The 17,198-nt window shown below is 38.4% G+C and overlaps 1 protein-coding gene across 16 annotated transcripts in view; it reads right to left on the bottom strand.

The window, feature by feature from the left end:
- Positions 1-17,198, bottom strand: part of LOC144660677 (uncharacterized) — a 50,345-nt gene that overhangs the window by 29,832 nt on the left and 3,315 nt on the right. For 5 of the 16 annotated variants that reach the window (XM_078521367.1, XM_078521366.1, XM_078521368.1 and 2 more), the window contains exons 5-32: positions 16,724-17,104; positions 16,290-16,400; positions 16,074-16,187; positions 15,277-15,657; positions 14,798-14,908; positions 13,928-14,041; positions 12,417-12,797; positions 10,859-10,969; positions 10,229-10,342; positions 9,558-9,938; positions 8,939-9,049; positions 8,306-8,419; positions 7,635-8,015; positions 7,013-7,123; positions 6,665-6,778; positions 5,644-6,024; positions 5,104-5,214; positions 4,785-4,901; positions 4,510-4,626; positions 3,995-4,111; positions 3,703-3,819; positions 2,945-3,061; positions 2,589-2,705; positions 2,354-2,470; positions 1,938-2,054; positions 1,726-1,842; positions 1,092-1,208; positions 891-1,004 (exon numbers count right to left, since the gene is read on the bottom strand). In XM_078521367.1, the coding sequence (XP_078377493.1) occupies positions 891-1,004; positions 1,092-1,208; positions 1,726-1,842; positions 1,938-2,054; positions 2,354-2,470; positions 2,589-2,705; positions 2,945-3,061; positions 3,703-3,819; positions 3,995-4,111; positions 4,510-4,626; positions 4,785-4,901; positions 5,104-5,214; positions 5,644-6,024; positions 6,665-6,778; positions 7,013-7,123; positions 7,635-8,015; positions 8,306-8,419; positions 8,939-9,049; positions 9,558-9,938; positions 10,229-10,342; positions 10,859-10,969; positions 12,417-12,797; positions 13,928-14,041; positions 14,798-14,908; positions 15,277-15,657; positions 16,074-16,187; positions 16,290-16,400; positions 16,724-17,104 (4,806 nt within the window). The remainder of the gene's footprint in view (positions 1-890; positions 1,005-1,091; positions 1,209-1,725; positions 1,843-1,937; positions 2,055-2,353; positions 2,471-2,588; positions 2,706-2,944; positions 3,062-3,702; positions 3,820-3,994; positions 4,112-4,509; positions 4,627-4,784; positions 4,902-5,103; positions 5,215-5,643; positions 6,025-6,664; positions 6,779-7,012; positions 7,124-7,634; positions 8,016-8,305; positions 8,420-8,938; positions 9,050-9,557; positions 9,939-10,228; positions 10,343-10,858; positions 10,970-12,416; positions 12,798-13,927; positions 14,042-14,797; positions 14,909-15,276; positions 15,658-16,073; positions 16,188-16,289; positions 16,401-16,723; positions 17,105-17,198) is intronic. The other 11 variants (XM_078521363.1, XM_078521365.1, XM_078521370.1 and 8 more) reach the window with 11 other exon arrangements.

Raw genomic sequence — 17,198 nt, forward strand, 5'->3', positions numbered from 1 at the left:
ATGCTAGGTATCCTGGCGCCCCTTCCCACCCCCTCCTTTAAGAACAAATGTGCATTTTCCTTCCGCTTGTCAGTTTTACCCTCTTCATAAGCTATTAAAGTAACAAAATTGAACAATACATTAAACCGATGAAAACTCTAATGCACATACATGTAAGTAATCAGCTTAATGCGTGGGGAAAGCGCAAATGACCAGGTTGTAATTGCTTTTTGTTTTACATCTGATTGGCTCTGTTGGTTGTTCGAGTTTGTTTTTTTTTTACACAGTAAAAAATTAAGCGCAGTGAAGCACAAACAAAGCAGTTGTGAAGCACAAACAAAGCACAAACAAAGCAATTACTTCGACACTCATTTAGAAACCGCTGTAATATCAATCAAACATTAAACAATCAGTCTGTAATAAAGGGACTCTAATCGGTTAAGGTTAAAACGAATAAAAATAAAACCCGCATTGTTCATATCTTTCCGTCACCTTCAAGACTGAACTTTTCAACGCTAATTATAACAGAAAATTCTGTTTTCCGAAAGGATAGGCGGTCTTTTATCGAGAAGAATGTTATAAAATAACTCTAGATTTAACTCTGCTAGTTAACCTGTCCGTATACTTCATTTTCCATCTTTTTTTCCATTAATTTTTCTTTAAGCCTACTTAGTTTTGTTCTTGTGTGTTTGTGTGTTGTGTAGTTTGTTATGTAAATGTTAAGTATACCTGACCTTTTTTATAAATTATTGTAATAAAAACTAAGTATGGCTGCCCAATCTTGTTAGCCAATCGTGGTTATTCTGGGCAGCCATGCACTTTACTTTATTTTTTTATTATTGTATTGTTAATTTAATTGAATGTATAGGGTGCAAATAAAGTTGTTGTTGTTGTTGTTAAAAGTCACTTACTGTTCTCACAATGTTTGCCAGTAAATAGCGGTGGGCAAACACACTGGTAACTACCGTGTTGATTCTGACAAGTACCGCCATTTAAACATGGTCTTGTTATACACTCATCGACATCTAATAAATAATAGAAATATATTTATTACCATAAAGCACAATTTTGGCATAAGTCTCCAGCGATCTAAAAAAAAAAACATTTCGAACCTTGGTCACAATCTTTGCCTTGAAATCCTGCGGAACAGAGACACTGATATCCTCCAACGCTGTTAACACATGTGGCGCCATTTTTGCATGGCTTCGTAGTTAAACATTCATTTATATCTGAAAGATAAAACGGTAATGTTGCAGTAAGTTAATGAGTAAAAGTATTAACAGCGCGTTCTCTTTTTACAAGAGAAGTTTATGTTGTCTTTGCGATCCTTTGGGGGCCGGGTCCAAAATTCAACCCTGGCGGGTATACCCATAATTGAACTAAGAAATTTTACGTTTTGATCTAAAATGTTTGCTTGTCCCGACAAGACAGTCAAAAAAGGATAGTTTATGGAATATAGCAAATTATATGGAGCCTTTTGGCAGTGTATAATCATGTCGTCGTACGAGTAATTACCATCATCATCATCATCACTTTGTTTACCCTCGGATTTGAAGAGTAGCTTATACAGCTAATATCTCTAGAAACCGTCTTTTCTCATCTTGTACGTAGAGTAAGCTACAAGTTATCCTTTTAGGGCATACCACTTTCAAAGCAACAACAACAAAAAAGGAACAGGTTGTGCTATCATTCTTTTTTAACGAGGAGCGGAGGCGAGGAAACGTCGAGGAGAAATTCTAAGTTTACCTTGATCGCAATGTTTTCCTTGAAAACCATTCGTACAGCGGCACTGATATCCACCAACTGTGTTAACACATGTTGCACCATTCTTACATGGTTTGGCTGTTATGCACTCATTTACATCTGAAAAGTGTAGATTTTATTTTTACATAAGTTATGACGCAAAAGCGTGGAAACAATATGGGTAAGGACAAATAACAAGCAGAAATTATAGAAACCTTGGTCGCAATGTTTTCCATTAAATCCCGGGGAACAGAGACACTGATATCCTCCAACGCTGTTAACACACGTGGCACCATTTTTGCAAGGTTTTGTTGTTAAACATTCATTCACATCTGAAAGAAGACGCAAAAACTGGTGAGTTATACATAATGACAATTATATCCCCAATTCGTTACTGAAAGGGGCTAGGCCTTTCTAGCTACCAAAACAAAACAAAAATTGCTACAAAGAAAGCATAACGGAGATATTGTACATTTCTTCAGACAATGTTTATGTACAAATGGAACTAAGGATTCAATGTTTACATTTTGCAAAACGTTTCTTCTTTGCACGTAGTTGGTAGCTAACTAAAATTCATCTTGCTTTAACCGGAACCTTAAGTCAACAACTTAAGATAAAGGTCTTGACGTACCTTGATCACAATGTTTTCCTTGGTATCCACTGGAACAGCGGCACTGATATCCTCCAACGCTGTTAACACACGTGGCGCCATTCTTGCATGGTTTGGTTGTTACACACTCATTTACATCTAAAATAGGTACATTTTGTTTTCATATTAGTTATGACGCAAAACGTGGGGTACACAGCAATATTACAAAAATGTTCAAACCTTGGTCGCTACTTCAACCAGGAAGAATGTTACAAACCTTGGTCGCAGTGTTTTCCTGTGAATCCTGCTGAGCAGCGACACTGATATCCACCAACGCTGTTAACACAAGTAGCGCCATTTTTACATGGCTTGGTTGTTAGACACTCGTTTATATCTGAAATATGACGCAAAAATGTAAGCGAAAGGTAATGACAATAGTATCCCAATTGCGTTACTGAAAGTGGCTAGGTCTTCCTGCAACGAAGAAAACAAATGGCCATGAACACTGAAAACAAAAGCAGCGATAATTTTTTCGATATCACTTATTCATTGCACGTAGTTAATCGCAAATTAAATTTAATATGATTCAACTTGAACTCATTCAATTATCTTAAGGTAAAAGTCTCGATGTACCTTGATCACAATGTTTTCCTTGGTATCCACTGGAACAGCGACACTGATATCCACCAAGGCTGTTAACACATGTGGCGCCGTTTTTACATGGCTTGATCGATAAACACTCATTCACATCTGAAGGATAACGGGCGTAATTAATTATGACGCTTGAGCGTGAGCATAAAATTAACTTTTAGAAATTAAATTTATTGGTAATTGGTTGAGGCCGGTTTTCACTTGGCATAAGCATAAGTGCATTTAAGAAGGGCAAACACACTCATTCTTTATACAGTGTTCAAGAACAAGAAAACAAAAATGTTCGTTCTTCTTGGGCTTATGTTTATGCTGATCTCTAATGCGGACTGAATAAAAGGAAATGAAAAGTTTGTTCATTCTTATTGTGCGCTTATGCTTATGCCCAGTGAAAAAAGTGAAGATAAACAGATTCAATACCACATGACAGAGTTAATTCACTAATGGATTCTCGTAATGCTCTTCGGTGTCTCACCCTCTCTATGAAAGCCCTAGCCATGCATGGCCAATTCAGGTTAAACATTTACCGAAAGACAGCATAAAATTTCTGTTGACTAGTGGCCCTTTTTTATGCGATCGCATCTGTTCCAGTGACAGTTTTTACATTTGTTCGTTACTGTATTTGGCATCAACTACACTTTCAGTATGTAAATAAACACCATGTTCAAACAAGGTTTAAGTCGTGGATGGAACATTTTTTGTTAAAACCACTTTAGCCAAAACATATTTGAAACAGTTAGTACCTTGGTCGCAATGTTTTCCTTGGAATCCTGCTGAGCAGCGACACTGATATCCACCAACGCTGTTAACACAAGTAGCACCATTTTTACAAGGTTTGGTTGTTAAACATTCATTCACATCTGGAGAGTAAGACAGTTACAGGTAATTCAATATTAAATAAGAAGGATGCATAATGATACCCAGCATACACATTGTAAGCACGCACACCACCAGCTGTGATTACCGTGAGATGCATAGAGCAACAATTGTTGTTATTATTATTAGTTACGTAATATTTAAGAAAAGATATTTTACCTTGATCACAATGTTTCCCTTGAAAACCACTGGCACAACGACACTGATATCCTCCAACGCTGTTAACACATGTGGCACCATTCTTGCATGGTTTTACTGTTATACACTCATTAACATCTAAAAAGAGTACATTTTGTTATTGAATTACTTTTATTTAAGCAGAACAGAATGATAAAAATTAATAACAACGACGACAACAACGACAGCCACTAGGAATTCTTAGAACCTTGGTCGCAATGTTGTCATTTTCAGGTATTAGTAAACCCAAAAATTAACCATTCTTAAGGGGAAAATTGGTATTTTCATGTAGATGTCAGTTGGACCTTTCATTTAAACAATTCAATGGAAAAAGATTGGATCTAAACAACGTTGTGAAGGAAAAATGATTCTTTTCACTAATTATCTGTTATTGATAGCCGTCAACATAAGTACCAGGTTCAAACCAAACCTCATGTGTGGATGTAACATGTCTGTTAAAACTACTATACCCAATGGCTAATTGAAAAAGTTAGTACCTTGGTCGCAATGTTTTCCTGTGAATCCTGCTGAGCAGCGACACTGATATCCACCAACGCTGTTAACACAAGTAGCGCCATTTTTGCATGGTTTGGTTGTTAAACATTCATTCACATCTGAAGAGTAAGGCCGAACAGGTAATTTAGTATTAAACATGCTCAACGCGAACCAACGTGAACCAGCCTCACGAGTTGGGGTGACGCTGGAGTAAAGAGCAACGTCTTTAATAAAATGTTAGATAAGCTATATGTAAGATTTCTGAAAGATCTCTTACCTTGATCACAATGTTTTCCTTGGAAGCCACTTGAACAACGACATTGATATCCGCCATTGCTGTTAACACATGTTGCACCATTCTTGCATGGTTTGACTGTTATGCACTCATTTACATCTGAAAAAGATGTTGATTTCGTTTTTGAACTACTTATGACGTAGAAAACCTATGTACAATTAGTAATAAGCAGAAGAGAAAAACGACCACCAGAAACTCTTACAACCTTTCTAGCAATGTTGTAATTTGAATGTTATGAAGAGTAGGGTTCAATGTAAACTTTAACCTGAAAGAAAAGAGGAGGTCAAGATAAGTTGCATACCTTTGTCGCAGTTCTTTCCTTGGTAGCCTGGCTTGCAGACGCATGAATACCCGTCTTGTTGCGAAACGCATGTTGCACCATTCTTGCAGGGTTTATGTATCTTACACTCGTCTGGTCATTAAAAAAAACATAAGGATGGTTACCTTGAAATCGCACAACAAAGATAAACTAAGCATATTCCAGGCGCTCGGTTAGTTGGGTATCACTAACTAAGAAAGAACTAAATGTCGGTGTTCGAGCCAAGTGCTGCACACGCTTTACTCTGTTTTCTTTGGAATGAAGCGACTATGCTTATTAATCTCCACCCCCCCCCCCCCCTCTTGGGTAGGATGCTAGTCTATCGCAGGGTTTTCCTCAAGCATTTAATTTACCGGTACCTATATATACAGTAGAGAAAGGCATTGTGAAAGTCGTGCGTCTTATTTAAGATTGCAACTCAATGAACCCAGCCAGGGCTCGAACTCGGACCGCACGATCCGAAGTCCAGCGTACTGACTATCAGGCCACCGAACCTCTAATGTACGGAGGACCTACACTCACCATATCCTGCATTGCCGCAGTATCGAAGCCAACACACAGGAGTCTTTGCCAGTTTGTAGACATAAAACCCATTACATTTCTTTATTTGGATGTTAGCATGCCATTGGCAGCAGCTTCTACTCCAATGGAAACACACTTTGCCGTTGACAATTTGACCGACCTTTGTCGGATGTGAACCGCTCAGCCATCCCGGTGCGTGTGTTCCACAGTAATTCTTAGGAACACAGGAAGTAGGCATCATAGTCCCAGCTGCCCCAGTAAACCTGTACCATTTTGGGGTCACCAAGTCCCTCTGGTCACATTTTAAGGTGTTCCCTCTGTGGACACTTGCAGCTCGCAATCTGTCGTCCAGTTTGTCGTAGTGCAAACATTCATCAAACGCTGAAAGAAAAGGGTATAGATGACATCGCTTCACAAATGAAACCAATAGCTAGAGATTCTCTCCGTAATGCAAATTCTGTCAAAGGTTGAGATACGTAAACGTTAATACAGTGCTAACGTAAGTCTACAGTGCAAGAATATTCCAATTAAGACTTAAGTGCACAGCAACACGTAAAAAGCCTAGACTATAAAACAATTGTTTTCCCTCTAAGTCGTTGAAAAAACTCTTATCGAAGGTGCGAAGCGCCGATCGTTCCGCGTTTTTTTTTTTTTTTTTTCCTTTTCTTTGACATTGGCTCCAGACCTCTCGTTCTAAGACCGAGCACGTTCACAAACGATATGGCTGTTTTGCAGTCTAAACATGAGTACAATAGACCATTTTACAGTTGTCTGCTCAGTGACCTGGCCTTTTGAATAGTAGCGAGGCTTGATGTGACCTTGTTTTGATTCAGACCTTACTGCTTTTGTTGTGTAAATCAAGTTGTTCTGATGCTAACTAATTTGCATTTACGTGAGAAAAGCCGAGAGGTCTGTATCAATGCAAGGTTACCTCCAGCCTGGCTGCCATTCAAAGGCAAGGTCGCTTAATAAAACAACTGTAAAATGACCTAATGAACGTTAATACCATTTAACTTCATACCCGTCTCGCAGTGTTTTCCCAGAAAACCTGGTTTACATTTGCATCTGTAGCTTCCCTTCAGATTCTCACACGTTCCGCCGTTACGGCAAGGTCTAGTGCGACATTCATCGACATCTAAAAATGAGAGGATCATTCATGTTTTTAATATTACGTCTGTTAAATGAGGTGATTTTGATGACTATCATTATCACATAACTTCATAAATATTTATCTAACAGCAACATACGAAATACAAGAACGTATGAAAAAACCGAATGAGGTACACTACAAGGCCTCGTGGTTTTTTTGTTTTTGTTTTTGGTTTTTTTTTTTGTTTAAAAAACAAAGATGATACTGTAAACGTCTTACCTTGCTCACAGTTCTTCCCTTGGAAGCCAGGTTTACATAGGCATGTATAACCACCATTGTTACTCGCACATGTAGCGCCATTTTGGCAAGGCCTGCTTGCTTTGCACGGGTCTGTGAGATTTTTAAAAACACAATATTTGCTTGTTCACTCCGTACGACTTCTAAAATGCGAGAACATTATTATTATGCGTTTGTGGCCATAACAGAGCTAACATTATGAAAAAAAAATAGCTTCGATAATTTACAAGAAGCGCCTAGAATACTAAGATAAAGATATAAAGTTAATCATTCAAAAGAGAGCAAAGTGTAATTACTTTTTTTTCCATTTATTCAAGACACATGGGCAGAGTTTTAAAACGTCTGGCAGACGTTTTCGATTTTTAATTGAAATCTTATGCCTGTGTAACTCATGATAATACCTCTTTTGTTACTCTTTAATGAACTGTAATAGTCATTGTCAAAGCAAGACCAGTATTTTTAGGTTTCCATTAATGCAAATATTTTTCTTTTGACTTGTGCCTTTTGAACCAGCTCATGATACTGCTCCTTTAAAACGTTTTTAAGCATTAGGATATTATTTGCTGGCCTTAGATAACATTAAAAACATCCCTACTTAACTCACCAAATCCCGCATTTCCACAGTAGCGCAGCCAACATACAGGAGTTCTTGCAAGCTTGTAAACATAAAACCCACTGCACCTCTTTATCTGGATGTTAGCATTCCAGTTGCAGCAGCTCCCACCCCAGTGGAAGCACACCTTAGCATTAATAACTTGTCCGACTCTAGTTGGATGTGAACCGCTCAGCCATCCCGGTGCGTGAGTTCCACAGTAATGCTTTGGAACACAGGAAGTGGGCATCTGAGTACCAGCTGCACCAGTAAACCTGTACCATTTGGGAGTTACCAGATCTTTTTGGTCACACTTCAGAGTGTTACCTCTGTGAACTCCTGCAGCTCGTTCTCTGTCATTAAGTACTTCGTGATGCTTGCATTCATCAAAGACTAGGGGAGAAAATGAGATTATCAACATTACCTTAATGTCCTTGATTTAACTTCAGTTGCGTTATCTAGCTCTAACTGGTCGCATTAAAAAAACAGTTAAATGTTACACAATATCTGTATGTAATATTACTGGACATACAATAATAACGACGAATTTGCTTATCTTGAAAAAACTGTAGCTGCCATAAACCTTAGACGGTGATCAATAAACAAAAACAGAACTAAAGTTTCAGACTTAAATTTAGGCGAAAACCAATATCGCTTAAATTTGCTTAAAGCATAATACCCACCGATCTCGCAATGTTTGCCAAGGAATCCTGGCCTGCACTTGCATATGTAGCTTCCCTTCAGATTCTCACACGTTCCGCCGTTACGGCAAGGTCTTGTGCGACATTCGTCGATATCTGAAAATTAAACGATCCCTTAGTAAAATGTTTCCTACAACGAATCAACTCGAAAGTATTTTGGCTTTCTCTGAGTGCAAAAAACACTGAAATATGGCCCAATTAAATGCTTCCGTAAAAAATAATACCATACATTGTAGTATGCAGACAAGACAATTATAGAAGAAAAATAAAAAAGTTTGAATGTTAGGCACACAAGTTTCAAAATTACAACGCCCTGCATTCTTCAAGTGTTATGTTGAGTGACTGTCACCCCTCCTCCTTCCTGTACAAATAACAACAACAACATAAACCCAGTCAAGCCAATGACACGCTTTTCTACTACTCACGTTTCTATATCAAAATTATTATGCCTGGATGGTTTCGTGAAACTTGCTCGCTTAAGACAAATATATATATTTTTTTGTAAAAATATTATCTTAAGTTACTGTCTTTTGTCGTTAAGCGTAAAACATGTTGCTCAAGATTCAAGAGCATAAAATTATCGTCATATAATTTTTATATATAAAAAAAGTTTACCTTGCTCGCAGTTCTTTCCTTGGAAACCAGGTTTACAAAGGCAAGTGTAATCACCATTCTTATTCACACACGTGGCGCCATTCAGACAAGGCTTGCTTGCTTTACATGGGTCTGGATAAGCAGTTTGAAAATAAATTTATCTATACTCAATCAATCATTACATTTTATTGCATTTTTAACTGAATTTAAAGCCAGTTAGAGATGTTCAAAGCAGCTACGTCAGGGACAACTTATCTTCACGTTTGTCGATCGTAATCCGCCTAAATCTACGTCAGTAGAAACCATCCTTGGTTGTTTTTGCCTTTTTATCACTTCTTTGTTGTATTGTTATGTTACAATTGAAAAGAAATCAACAAAATGACTTAAAATATCGTGACATTGTTCCTTTAAAGTATTTCGTTATCTATTAAGTTTTTTTTATATGTTTTTTTTATATTTTATTCTGAAGTGAGTCTGAAGTAACATTATAACACTTTATTACCACCGTACTTTCCAATTTCAGTTGAAAAAAAATAGCACTATAATGTTTTAAATTTACCACAAACGTTTCTAAGTGAATAGTCCACTTAGTTCTCAAACGCTGTTGTGTATTTTCAACAATAGCCTGATGCATGCTTACCAAACCTTGCATTTCCACAGTACCGCAACCAGCAAACAGGAGTCCTCGCTAGCTTATAGACGTAAAACCCGTTACATCTCTTGATCTGGATGTTAGCGTGCCATTGGCAACAGCCTCCAGTCCAGTGGAAACACACTTTGGCATTAACAACTTGTCCGACTCTTGTTGGATGTGAACCGCTAAGCCACCCTGGTGCGTTTGTTCCGCAGTAATACTTCGGAACACAGGAAGTAGGCATCTGAGTACCAGCTGCGCCAGTAAACCTGTACCATTTGGGAGTTACCAGGTCTTTTTGGTCACACTTAAGAGTGTTTCCTTTGTGAACTCCTGCAGCTCGTTCTCTATCGTTTAGAACTTCATGATGTTTACATTCATCAAATACTAGCGGAGAGAATAGCAATATTTACATTATCTAAAAGTCTTTGATTTTATTTTACTTGGTTTGTTCAGCTAGTCGGATTAAAAAAGCAGTTGAAAGTTACGGAAAAACAATAATTTAGTATTTGTGGAAACACAATTGTAGTGACGAAATTTCGTATTTTGAAAGAATTGTACTTACCATATAACTTACACGTAAATTTACCAAATAAAAAAAAGTACTAAATTTTCCAGGCTTAAAGTCAGGAAAAAAAATAATTTCACTGTGATTAGCTTAAAGCACTAACACCCACCGATCTCGCAATGTTTGCCAAGGAATCCTGGTCTGCACTTGCATCTGTAGCTTCCCTTGAGATTCTCACACGTTCCGTGGTTACGGCAAGGTCTTGTGCGACATTCGTCAATATCTGAAAATTAAACGATTTCGTTTCTTGTTTAGATGTTTCCAGGAAGCCTTATATCCCTATCAAATTTGCTTTCTTATTGCATTTGTTTTTCTTAGTGCATGAAAACTGGAATTGGTTGAACAGTTAATTTTCACTTTCCAACGAGCCATTTAAAGGAAAACAAATAAGAATGATAATAAAGTAAATTCATAAGTTTTCTTTTTAGTAACATTGTGCCAAGTATGAATGCAATGATGTGTACTAATGTTACAGAGCGCTTCAATCGTTAGGGGTGAGTGTAATTATAACCCAAAGGTAAAAACCTATATTCAGCCGGTGAGAAAGCCTTATATAACTCTATTTTACTGTTAAAACAAATTTGCATAAACGGCTTTCGCGTGAAATTTTTTAATTTAAGACAAACATTTCCATAGTTATTGCATCCACGATTTCTCTTTTTTGTGCACAGTGACTCATGTTTCTTAAAAAGCAGAAAGCGTCTTTCTACGCCTGTAAAAATAACAAAATCTTACACACCTTGCTCGCAGTCCTTCCCCTGGTAGCCAGGCTTACAAAGACAAGTATAGTCACCGTTCTTATTCACACAGGTGGCACCATTCTGGCAAGGCCTGCTTGCTTTACATGGGTCTTAAGTTGATGACACAGTTGAAAAGGAAAATTGCTAATTAACACTTTTTACCTAAAAAATATTATGCCAACAATATATTATACATTCTAACCTGAAAAATATTTAACAATTATTCCATGAGCCCGCGTTGGATACGAGGTGGTAAATAGCCAACGAGGCGCGAAGCGCCGAGTTGGCTATAACGACTCGTATCCAACAAGGGCGAATGGAATAATTGTTTTATTAAATTCTTCTCAAGTTTAAATCGACTGGACATTTCATTTTGATGTAAACGAAGTGATAGTATGAGGAGGCGCGAAAATTTCTGGCGCGGTGTTCACTTCTTGAGTTGAATGAAACATACGAGGAAAGCGAGCCAGAGAGTTTTCTTTCCAAGATTTTCCTCGAACAGTCCCGTCTAAAGTCGTCTAAATATCCTGGAAATTGTGACAACAGTTAAGATTTACGAGAAGATCCGAAGCAAAAGCTTTTCTGGAAACTACAAGTCTTGTGCAAGTCGACCGAAGCAAGTGTTTACATTGTACTTCTTTACGGCTCCACGGCTGTCATCAAGACTGCTATATTATTTGAAGCGAAATTCAGCTTAAAGTGGAACAGGTTTGTTGAAGTATAAAAGGACAAAACCAAGATTGAAAGGTAACAAACTTTACGGAAGTGCTGAGCCTACTTATTTTTATGACGTACACTGAATGAAACTGTGTCAGTCAGTTGCCGTTCTTTCGTAAATTATTTGCTGCTTTTCTACTTTTTTGACTCGCTCTTGGTGTGTGTTTACAAGTATTATTAATTAAACTTTTCGCATCAATCCTTTTGTTTTGCGTAGTTAATTTTACTATGGCATTTCTGTGGTTGTGGTAGGCACCGCTAATTATTTCTTGTTCATAAACCTCGCCAAATTTGCTGTTTTTCAACCATTTTTCCGATAGAACTGTCGCTTCCCGTAGAAAAAGTTTAGCTTGGCAAAAGTAACGCAATCATTTTCCAAATAAGGTCAAACTAAGGTATACGAGCTGACAACCGGGATTGAGTGAACCAATCAGAATGCTAGAAATGCAATATCCGTGGCTGAAAATTTAATAATATTAATTATAAAAAAACAAGCCATCGTTTGGTGCAATTCGTGTGTTTTGATTGGTTTACAGGCCATGATATATGAGCTCATATACCATGGGCCCCAAAGATACCTTAGCGCCTCGTTGGCTATCTACCACCTCATATCCAACGCGAGCTCGTGGAATAATTGTAAAATGTTTACAGGATAATATTCGCAAGAGAGTACGAAATAAAATTATAAATTAACTACTTAGGCGGATAGTCCACTTAAGTTCTCACTGTGAAACATCAATGTGTTTTACAGCAATAGCTACTTATGATTACCAATCCTGCTTCCACTTAAGTCTCACGGAAACATCAATGTGTTTTACAGCAATAGCTACTTATAATTACCAAATCCTGCATTTCCGCAGTATCGCAACCAACATACAGGAGTCCTCGCCAGTTTGTAAACATAAAACCCGTTGCATCTCTTAATCTGGATGTTTGAATTCCATTGGCAACAGCCTCCAGTCCAGTGGAAACACACTTTTGCATTAACAACTTGTCCGACTCTTGTTGGATGTGAACCGCTAAGCCATCCTGGGGCGTGTGTTCCACAGTAATGCTTTGGAACACAGGAAGTGGGCATCTGCGTACCGGCTGCGCCAGTAAACCTGTACCACTTGGGAGTTACCAGGTCTTTTTGGTCACACTTCACGGTGTTGCCCCTATGCACCCCTGCAGCCCGTTGTCTGTCATTTAGAACCTCGTGATGCCTACATTCATCGAAGACTGAGAGAGACAAATAAAGTATGCACATCAGTGCTCAAATAACTGTCTTCACTGATTTTGCCCATACTTGATATTTTACAAATAATAATAATTTGCTCGGAAAATGTCAAATTATATTGTGCTTTGTGCACGGTAAAGCCTGGTTCTCATATTATCGTCCCGATCGTCTCTCTCCCTTTTTTCCCTTTAAAAATTTTTTTCCATCCCCTCATTTTTAAAAACAAAAGAAAGAAAAAAGAGGGGGGGGCGAAAAATAAAAGCCGCAAAAAGCGAACAAAAACATGCAAAAAATAGCTTTGCCGTGCTTCGTCGCAATCTTCTTCCAGTATATAGAAAAAAAAGTCCTTATATTTTGTCATCCGCCTCAAGTTTTGGCTAGAGGAGAAAATACAAACATATGCCTTGACTTTTTCTGGGGTTTTTTATTAAACCTATATAATTGTCGTTATTTGACACTGCCATTTTAGAGTAAAGTAACGTAATTTACTGAACAAAATTGTTCCGAAATTGACATATAAAAACAGGAACGACCTTACGCGAGGAATAAAGGTAATTACATTTCGAGAACACCTATGTAAGGGAGTTAATTTGCTTGAGTTTGGGAAATAAATATTTATGTATCTTGCTCCTTCTTAATCAATGAAAAAAAAAACTTATTGGTAAGACATATGTGCTGCTTTGGCTGAGCTCTGTTTGCTGGGACAAAAACATACATTCCCATTTGGGATATTTTGGTCACGTGTGTGTCCGTTTTATTTCAAAACAACCAGTTAAAGATAACATTAGAAAAACAAAGAAGGAAATATCCCAGAAGATCGTGGGGGAAACCCGCCTTACTTTCGGTAAGATATAAGACAGGGGGTGGAGGGAGGGAAAACTGGAATACGCCATTTCGTGGCAATGCTCCAACGAAGGTCGAACGAGTCCCCAGGTTGCCTCATTTTCATGTAAGAAGAAATGATGTAATCCCCCACCAGAAGCTGGGAACTATTGCGTCGCAAGCTACATAAAAACATTTATTTTCCCTGCGTAAAATAAATATCCTTTTTTGTTTTACTTTTTTATGGGCACTGTTTTGGAAAGCCTGCTTTTAAAGAAAAAGTAAGATAGAATTTAAATTCAACACCAACCAGTTTCGCAATGTTTTCCCAGAAATCCTGGTCTGCATTTGCATCTGTAACTTCCCTTCAGATTCTCACACGTTCCGCCGTTACGGCAAGGTCTAGTGCGACATTCATCGACATCTAAAAATAGATACAGAACGTCACTCAATATACGCGTGTTTTTGACAAACTTCTGTTAAATTTTACTGCATGCCTTCAATTTAAAATCAATTTTGGAAATATCTCAAGTTATAAAAGGAATTTATATCCGTTTCTCGATCGGGAAGGACGAAATTGTCGAGACAAATTTGCTTTGAAGATTTTACAGTATGGGACTTTTCTTAATTATTTCATCCATTCGGGAGAATAGTTACCGGCTTTGGCAAATCTTTTTTTAAAAGCACTCGAAGAATTTCCCGAATTGTTTCATCCAGTCAAAAACTAGGCCGAGCGCTTACGAGTACTCCAAAAGCAATCGCGCGTACGAATTCGTCATGTTGCTTAGCAACTTCTTACACAAGTACCGCGAGCTTAGTCACTTCTCAGAGAAGTGATGTTGCCATCAACTGGCACGTGTTCCCCCGACTGCATTCAATTGGAAAACATTAAGTGTCAGTTTGTTCGCATCTATATATCCGAGTTACTTGAGATTTACATGGTAACCATATTTCTCCTTGCACAGACCGTGAACCGACCATCTTGGAAAACGTCTTTTGTTGTTGTTGTTGTTGTTGTTGTTGTTTTGGTGGGGCAGGGGGGTGGGCTACGCTACTTATGGTCCACTTCAGTGTCACACATGGTTACGTCACTTAGGATATGGTTTTGAGCCCTTTCATATTAGAAGGACTTCACAGTAGTTTCATTATTTGTGACATTTACAGGGACAAAAACTCTCACCTTGCTCGCAGTTCACCCCTTGATATCCAGGTTTACAGACGCAAGTATAACCATCATTCTTCACGATACAGGTAGCACCGTTTTGACAAGGTTTGTTTACTTTGCACGCATCTTGGTAAATGGACACATACATATAATCAGTACAAAATACACCATACATGAATTGCATAATTTTTAAACAGATTAAAATCGGCGTTTTTAATTTCCAAAACTGCAATATAATACAGTAAACTCCCGCCTGCGGACCCCTCGCTATTACAGACACCCCGTTATCAGGGACAGAATAAGAAGTCCCGCCGAATACGAATTACTGAAAATAACCGTGCTCGCTACCACGGACTTCTTCTTTAATTACACCAAGTTGTGCTCCCGAAGGTGTTTGTTATAGTGAAAGTTGACTGCCTGATAAATCAGTCAGAGGAAAACATCAATTTTTAATTCTGTAGTTGTAACAAATAAGAAATTTCAATAAAATTTACCAAATCCCGCGTTTCCACAGTACCGAAGCCAACACACTGGAGTCCTCACCAATCTGTACACGTAAAAACCGTTGCACTTCTTGATTTGGATGTTTGAATGCCATTGGCAACAGCCTCCAGTCCAGTGGAAACACACCTTGGCGTTGACAACTTGTCCGACTCTTGTTGGATGCGAACCACTCAGCCATCCCGGTGCGTGCGTTCCACAGTAATGCTTTGGAACACAGGAAGTGGGCATCTGAGTTCCAGCCGCCCCAGTAAACCTGTACCATTTGGGCGTTGTCAGATCCTTTTGGTCACATCTCACGGTGTTACCTCTATGGACACCTGCAGCTCTCATTCTGTCGTTCAATACCTGATGGTATGAGCAGGCGTCGAGGGCTGAAACATGATATGACACAGGCGGATTTACCATTTTAAGTTTATTATTCACTTTGACGCCACTGGGTTTTTAGCGAGATTTGTTAGCGCGAACAATGATCTTGAAAAAGGTAGTTTTTCATCAATTGAGCTCATTGCAAATTATCTAAATCCAGCGACAAATGGCAAAAACGTAACGCAGAAGTATGTCATTACATAGAAAATGCGTAAACATTTTTAAGAAACGCTGTAGAAAGAAAACAGAATTTGTCATCTGAAGCGTTTTACAATTTAGTGTTATATATGTTGTCGCAAGAACAGACGAAGTCTGAAAACATATCCGGAGAAGGAAAAAGCAAGGACAAACATCATTACTTGAACAATGCTTTATTTGCTTCTGTCAAGAAACGTGGATATAACAACGGAAAACTACCCACCGGTTTCACAGTGTTTTCCAGTAAAACCTGGTTTGCAGTTACATTTGTAACTTCCTGGTAGATTCTGACACGCTCCACCGTTTAGGCAAGGGCGGGGAATGCATTCATTTACATCTGAAAAAATGAAGAAATCATTGACTTTTTGACGATGGCGATTTTTTGTAGGGGTACCGTATAAAAGGATTTGTTTATACATCTTTTTCGTTGCGCTCCTACCTTGTTCACAGTTGACTCCTTGATAACCAGGTTTACAGAGACAGGTATAACCATTATTCTTCAGAACGCATGTGGCACCATTTCGGCACGGCTTGTTTATCTTGCATATATCTTGGTACATGAAGAAGAGCATTGCTTTATTAGCTTTATATTATAGTCTGAAAGATCTTTATCGTCTAGCACCAGACGTGCGGTTACCTTTTATTTATCATGTGTCGAAAAACGGCCTTCAAACGCTCACTTTAGTCGATGCAGTCATGAAACTTGAGCTATCTTGGTAACTTAACTCTCAGCAAACGGACTCTACAGAGTAGGCGTGGTTGCTTTTAGGAAAGTTTAAAAACTGTTTCATCCATCTACAACAACTTGAGTACAGATACAAGAAAGCAAATGAAGACGCGATAAAAAATTGAAAGAAACGAATGTAAATTTACCAAATCCTGCGTTTCCACAGTAGCGAAGCCAACACACAGGAGTCTTTTCAAGCTTGTAAACATAAAACCCACTGCACTTTTTAATCTGAATGTTTGTATGCCAGTTGCAGCAACTTCCTCCCCAGTGAAAACAAACTTTGCCGTTGACGATTTGTCCTACCCTTGTTGGATGCGAACCGCTCAGCCATCCCGGTGCGTGTGTTCCACAGTAATGCTTTGGAACACAGGAAGTGGGCATCATGCTGCCCGATGCTCCAGTAAACCTGTACCATTTTGGAGTCACCAAATCCTTCTGGTCACATCTCAGGAAGTTTCCTCTGGGGACACTTGCTCCTCGGGTTCTGTCGTTGAGCTGTACGTGGTTAGTACATCCGTCTGATCCTGAAAGGAGAATTTGCACGGAAAAATACATAAGCAAGGCAACTTGATGGATAGTGAAATGTTTCTTTGATCATCTATAAAAAGCGAAAAGAGA

This window comes from Oculina patagonica, chromosome 7 (genome assembly GCF_052425735.1).
Source record: "Oculina patagonica isolate OP01 chromosome 7, crgOcupat, whole genome shotgun sequence".
Classification (NCBI taxonomy): Eukaryota; Metazoa; Cnidaria; class Anthozoa; order Scleractinia; family Oculinidae; genus Oculina; species Oculina patagonica.